The 7,533-nt window shown below is 35.7% G+C and overlaps 1 protein-coding gene across 1 annotated transcript; it reads right to left on the bottom strand.

Moving 5' to 3' along the window:
* Positions 1-1,197: 1,197 nt before the first annotated feature.
* Positions 1,198-1,840, bottom strand: LOC144252829 (M-phase phosphoprotein 6). The gene has a single exon (XM_077794924.1). The coding sequence runs from the start codon at positions 1,818-1,820 to the stop codon at positions 1,335-1,337; it is 486 nt and encodes a 161-aa protein (XP_077651050.1). The 5' UTR covers positions 1,821-1,840; the 3' UTR covers positions 1,198-1,334.
* Between the last annotated feature and the right edge of the window lie 5,693 nt (positions 1,841-7,533).

Raw genomic sequence — 7,533 nt, forward strand, 5'->3', positions numbered from 1 at the left:
TATAGAATATTTCATTCATCAATGACTGGATGTACTTCCTTCTCAGCAGCACATAGATCTTTCTGTAATATAGACCCTGTTCTGCAAGCTGTCACATATTTTGGCATATTTTCTAAACATATTTTAGCATCTGTATAGTTATTTGGTGGATCCCTTTCATTGATATTAATTTTTGTGTTCTTTTTTCGTGATTAGGCTTGTTTAGTTTTTATCAAGCTTAACTATGTTATTTCTTCTCTATTTCATATATTTCTATATTTCTCTCCTATCCTTATTTTTCCTTCCAACTACATAATTTGAAAATAATTTTATTGTTATTCTAGCTTCTTTCTGACATGAGAACTTTGAGTTAGAAATATTCAATGGAGTTACTGTTTCATCACAGAGATCCTGATATTTTAAGCTTTTATTATCACTTAGTTTAAAGCACTATTTATTTTTTATTTATTTTTAGTTGTAGTTGGACACAATATCTTTATTTTATTTATTTATTTTTCTGTGGTGCTGAGGATCAAATCAAGGGCTTCACATGTGCAAGGTAAGCTCTCTACCACTGAGCCACAACCCCAGCCCCCAAAGCTCTCCTTGTTTACTTTTTAAATGCTTTATTCCTTGACCTCTGAGATATTTATTTTTTTATTTTTTTTTTCAATTGAATACATCAATATATTCTAAATTAATGGCTGATATTAAACATTACTATTTGGATAAGTTACATTATCTAGACTAAAATTATTTGGAAGTCCAAGAAAACAGAAAAAGCATGTGGAAACAGATATTTATTACAGAATATTTTTAAAAAATTAAATGCCTTAAACAAAAAACAATACCATAAAGTGATAGACCTGGTAGCATGCAAATACTTCAGGTTGGAGAGGCATGTTTGCTCTTGATGAATGTACATATAATAAATTCCTGACATTTGACTCCAAAATGAATGTATGAATCGGCTGGACATGATTATATGACTAATAATTTAAAGTAAAATATAATCTTAAAGGCAATTTAAACACTGGCATTCATCTATAGGAGTCCATTCAAGGTCAGTGACTGGAAAGATATATAAAAAGAACTGAGGTAAAATCTTTAGGAAGCAATGCTGTGCCTATGAACATCTGTAAGATTCAGGCTCAACTTCTGCTTCTGATGAACCTGATTTGGAAAAGGATGTATAACATCCGTTACACATCTGTTTCAAACACAGTCTATTTCTAAAGTTACACATCTCTTTACAAATAAATATCAAGTATTAATAGCTGAAAGATGCCACTGGGATGGGCTCCAAAGTCTGCTGTTCTCATGGCCACCCCGAGACATATTTTAAGGCATCATTTTTAATCTTGGGGCTTTAAGAACATCTTTTTTGCTTTAACTGGTTTTATGTTTCCATTTTCATCTTCTTCGTAATTGGCACGGTCTCTTTTCTTGGCAAACTTTTTTCCAATTGTCCCCACCAAGGTCTCATATCTTCTAGCCATTTCCTCATCTGACACATCAAGCTCTACTATCTCATCTTCATCTTCATCTTCTGTTTTGTTCTTAGCATTCATCTGAAGCATCAATTTCTCAACTTCAGGATTAAATCCTCTGAATGACATTCTTCCATACAGAAGATCTTCACATAACAAGAAGCTCTGCTCCTCTATTATGACACTCTCTTTTTCTTTAAGCTCTGGCAAATCCAAGTACCAGTGCTCTTCACTGATGATCTTCTTTTCTTCTTCCTCTAGTTGTTTTTTGGTTTCTGAGTCCAGTCCCCTTTGCATGAACTTCATGCGCAGCAGGTTCTTGGACAACTTGGTCTTGCGCTCGGCCGCCATGCTGGCTCCAGCCACCAGCCTCGCCCACTAGCCCTCTCCTCTGAGATATTTATAAATGTGCCATGTAATTTTGAAATAGTTGACATGTGGGGGTGGGGTTCTAAATATCTTAAGGTAATTGATTTTTAATGTATTTTTTTTATATAGACACAATAATTTTACTTCATCCATTTTTTTATGTAGTGCTTAGGATAAACCCAGTACTCCACATTTGCTAGGCAAGCACTCTACCATTGAGCTACAACCCCAGCCCCCCAATTAAGTGATTCTGGTATCCAATTATTTAAGCTGATCCTTCAGGATGAAAAAATCCTTCCTCCTATCTTCTACATCTATAGAAATCATATACTTCTTTCAAAGTTATGTACTAGTAACCCCTACTATAAATACCTTTCTTTATCTGTTCACCTTCTATGTTTGCCTAGTTTTATGTTTAATCACATCAGTTACCCTTCCATTGATTGACATATTGCCTTTCTAGTGTCTGATGTATTCTGCTGTCTGTCCTATTTTCTATTATCCCCCCTCCCCTCCCCTCCCCTCCCCTTTTCTCTCTCTACCCCTTCTACTGTAGATTTTTAATGTATTAAATCATGTAGGAAACAGAGTCAATATTTCAAATTGAAAACAAAAGTAATTGCATGGAAATGGAAGGCGATCCTCAGGGTTATACAAAATGTCATATAAGAGGTAAGGAGGGGTAAGTCAAGAGAATACAAATGGAAGACATGATTTACAGTAGAAGGGGTAGAGAGAGAAAAGGGGAGGGGAGGGGAGGGGAGGGGAGGGGAGGGGGGATAGTAGACAATAGGACAGACAGCAGAATACATCAGACACTAGAAAGGCAATGTGTCAATCAATGGAAGGGTAACTGATGTGATACAGCAATTTGTATACGGGGTAAAAGCGGGAGTTCATAATCCACTTGAATCAAACCGTGTAATATGATGTATTAAGAACTATGTAATGTTATGAACGACCAATAAAAAAAAATAAAAATAAAAATAAAATAAAACAAGTAGTAACTTCATAATCTTATTAAAAAAAAATAAGTTGGAAGAACAAGGAAGCAACAGCAGATGCAAGCTCCATTCTTCTTGAATGGATTCTTGATTGCTACTGCATTCCTCTGATAATATAGGACTCTCACTTCTTCACTCTTCCAAAGCGGACTCTGTCAGTGATTCTCCAGGAATTTTCTAGAAGCCTTTGGTCTCCAATTAGGGTAGCACCATTGATCCCTCTTTTTCTGGGGCATCAGCCTCTTGGACTGCACAGCTACTGATTCTTCCAGCTCTCCAATCTATAGACTGCTGTTGTGGATTATCCAGCTACTGGTTACATAAACAACCTAATAAATCCCTTTTTTATAATCATAAAAAAAAAAAGTTTTTTACAGTTGTAGATGGACAGCATGCCTTTATTTAATTAATTTATTTTTTAAAATGTGGTGCTGAGGATCAAACCCAGTGCCTCACACAGCAAATGCTTTGACACTGAACTAGTGCTGCAGCCCTAGAGTAGTAGATGAATCTTATGACTCCAAATTGATGATGGACATCTCAGCTCATCTGCTCCTTAGGTGAATCTGTAATCAACTAAGGAGGCCAGGAACTGAAAGTTATATCAAAGCTACTTATTTGAATTAGGGATGTGGTGGTATTCTGACATCATAAGTTTTACTTAGGATGATTCTTTCTTGTTTTTATGATACTGGGGATTGAACCTAGGGGGCTATACCTCTTGAGTAATACTCCCTTCCACTTTAATTTTAATTTTGAGCCAGGGTTTGGTTAAGTTTCTAAGGGTCTCACTGTTTAGTGGAGGCTGTCCTTGTATTTTTGATCTTCCTCCCTTGGCTGAAGCTACAGGTGTGTGCCACTGTACCCAGCTACAACATTGTGCTTTGATATTCAATGTTCACTGTCAAATTTTCAGAAGGTGACAAGAGTTGAGTTGTGGGTTTTGCTTCTATCAGGCCTGCAGAAACTGATTAAGAAGCTTCTGTGGCTCTAGTTTTCTCATAATGCTTTACAAATGATGTTGCCCATGTTATGCCAATTAAGATAAAAGGATGACATTAAAAGGCCCAAACACAAATCTGGTGATGGAAAATCTAAACACATAAATTTTGTTTTGTCATTAAATATTAATTTGCTAGTTGACATCTGCTAATTAACTTATCCCTGTATCCTTATCATGAAAGTGGAATTTCTTGTACCTCTGACACTGTCAGAATTTCCAAGTTAATCACTGAAAGATATTAGGACAAAGGCAGTGAATTTTTCTGTATTTTCCCCCTCTGTTGCTTCATGTGATTAGATAGAGTAAATAGAAATCTGAAGGAAACTTTCATCTCTATCAAGACATTTCTGAGCAGGCCAACACCAAGTAAGAGAGGGAGATGAACAAACCAGACTAATTTAGCTTCAGTAGCTACTTTTCTGTGTAGAATTCTACTTAAAATGTTGTCTTTATGAAGTACTGGATGACTTGAATGTGTATGTTTTCTCCAGTCCATTTCATGAGTAAAATTATATTCTCTTCAGAAATGTAATTCTGCCTAATTGACTTGCTTTTGCTCCTCTCCCACGATGTTTTGGAAGTATACCAAATTTATGTTAATGTCTTGAACTTCATAAGAACTAGTCAAGCATAAAAGAACTCTGAAGAGCTAAGAATAAGGGAGGTGCCTGCCAAATGCTATGGACAGATCAGTCGGGGGCAGCGGCATAGGTCCTCATAACCACGTGCCAAACTGCCCTTCTCCATCATATAAAGAAGTCTGTGATGGAGGCTGGAGGGAAGAGACGTGTCCTGCTGAGCTGGAAAGGCGAGATGCAGAGGAAATTAAGAGTTTGACTTTTTGCAAGTGAAATTAGTGGTTTACAATATGCAATTGGGCAAACATAAAGATAAAAATACTTCTTGTTTGGGTAATACAAATAGATACTAGCTATTACTATCAATCCAGTGCTAATTTTCCCTTAAGGACAAAGAAAAGCCACTCTAAATGTGAAGTCAGAATTCAGAGCTAATTAGAGAATACCACTGGGAAATTTAAAAAAAAAATACAATTAAAAGGGGAAAGGGTTTTATGACTGTCTAGTTCAAATGAGGGTTCTTGTCAGAAACTAAAATTTAATCTGAGAAATGAAGAGCAAAATGGGGCATGTAATGAAATATTATTGAGACATGTGTATGACTTCGGTGATTTATGGCATATTTTTTGGATGAGATGACTTCAGTTTCATGTTGAAAAGCCAAATCCATTATTTTTATTAGCTAGAAAGTAACATCAATTTTATCATCATTCCAAACTCTAGTTAAATTTAGTTGTTCAAGCTTCATAAGGACCTCATAATAAATGTATCCATTTGAATATTTCTGGAAAAATAGAGAAAGGATACTGCAGTTTGTCTTATAATTTGTAAAAAATAAGTCACAGCTTTACTCTATTTCAAAATTACCTTTCTGTCTCAAAATGTTTCTATTGCTCTTGCTTTCAAATATCTGCATTGTACTTAGGCTCTCCCTGACCCTATGCTGTTTTAGTTCTCTATTTCCTTCTCAACACCACAAGGCCTCTCTGCAGAGTAATCTTCACATTCAGGATTTCACAGGGGCCAGGTGAACACCAGCATCAATGGCAACAGCAACACTGCTGAAGCTTTTTACCTAGTCCCTGTCCAGTGAGCATGCTCCACAGGAACTCTTCTCTCCACCCTCACAATATGAATTTTTTGCCATTGAAACTGGGACTCAGGAATGCAGCAGACTGTGAATTGGCAAAGTTCATACGACTGCTGTCAGTCCAAGGATCAAAAGCAGTTTGACTCTGGAGTCACTCTTAAAATCAGAGCTGAGACTTAGCACGCTGTCTCATTTCCTTTTGGATGGCTAAGCATCCCTAAACTTACTGTTTCTACAAACAATACCATTGACCATCTTGTGCATTTTGTGGTTGCCTGTGCTTGGGTCGTGTGATCTTGGGTTTCCCACGTGCTGGCTTGGTCTCTGGTCTACTGGAAGCTTTACAGGACTGGAGTATAGAAGGTGGTTCATTCAATGTGGCTGGTTTGTGGTGGCAGCCAGTTGGCTGGGTGCTGAACTGAAGCCTCACATGGAGTTTGGTTTTCCTCCAGATGGTCTTCCTGTCTGATTTGGAATTCTTGTGTATGATGGGTGGGTCCCAAGGGGAAGCCTTCTAGTCCCATGAAAGCAAGAATTGAGGATCTTTTAAAGATTTAGTCTTGTAAGTTATAAGCATCACTTCTTTAGCATTCTAATGACCAAGGAAAGTTATGGGTACTAGCCAGACTCAGAGAGTAGGGAAAGAGACTCCACTTCTGTTTGGGAGATGTGGCCAAAAATAGGTGGCCATTTTAAATTACCATGCCACTAATTCTTTGTACTATAGGTCATGTCGAATTCAAGGACAATTTAATTGAGTATTTATATTTTAAAATAATGAAGTTAATCTATTCCTCCCATGCTCCCCCTCCTTACCCCACTATGCATCAGCCTCCTTATATCAGAGAAAACATTCTGCATTTGGTGTTTTGGAATTGGCTAACTTCACTTAGCATTAGCTTCTCCAACTCCATCCATTTACCTGCAAATGCCATGATTTTATTCTCTTTTATTGATGAGTAAAATTTCATTGTGTATATACCACATTTTAAAAAATCCATTCATCTACTGAAGGGCATCTAGGTTGGCTCCACAGTTTAGCTATTGTGAATTGTGCTGCTATAAACATTGATGTGGCTGTGTCCCTGTAGTATGCTGTATTTAAGCCCTTTGGGTATAGTTGCAAGAGACTGGGTCAAATGGTGGTTCCATTCCCATATTTTCAAGGAATCTCCATACTGCTTTCCATAATGGCTGCACCAATAGGGCAGAAGGGTGGGAGGGAAAGGGATGGGCCAGGGGTTTAGCAAGGATGATGGAATGTGATAGACATCATTATCCAATGTACATGTAGGAAGACATAAATTGGTGTCAACATACTTTATATGCAACCAGATATATTAAAAATTGTGCTGTATATGTGTAATAAGAATTGTAATGCATTCCACTGTCATTTATTTTTTAAAAAATCAGTAAAAAATATCATCTGAGACAAAAAGGAAAATAAAAAATTATCCCAATTTAACATGACAATTTGTTTTCAAGAAACTTCTTAGATATGCTTATTAAAATTTTTAATTAAAAGTAACTTTGAATAATTTAGATGACTTCAGAATTATTTTGAGGAATTTCTTTTTTAAAAAGTTCATATTAAATGTAAACAATTTCAAAATAAACAAATAAATAAACAAGTAAAATAATGAAGTTAAAATTTCTTTATATAAATAGATATGAAATTATTAACTTCCAGATTTTCATATACTATTTGAAGCATAAACCCTGAAATACATAAAGTAGTTGTATTAACTAATATGTCTATGATTATATTATTTAATGCATGCTTCATTATAGGGAAAAATAGAAGCATTTGAAAATCTTTAATATTTAGTATTGTTTTTTCTAACCTGTATTGTTTGTAGTAAACAATTTAGTTTTTTTCCTCTTATTTTATATTATATTTTTGGAGTTCTATATTTCTTTATACAGCTCTCACTTCAAGGCTAGGGAAATGATAGTTCTATTATTTTTTTCTTAAAAAGATGACTGGCCACATTTTGTTTCACACATTTATCTAATTTAT

The sequence above is a fragment of the Urocitellus parryii genome, unplaced genomic scaffold, assembly GCF_045843805.1.
Source record: "Urocitellus parryii isolate mUroPar1 unplaced genomic scaffold, mUroPar1.hap1 Scaffold_60, whole genome shotgun sequence".
Lineage (NCBI taxonomy): Eukaryota > Metazoa > Chordata > Mammalia > Rodentia > Sciuridae > Urocitellus > Urocitellus parryii.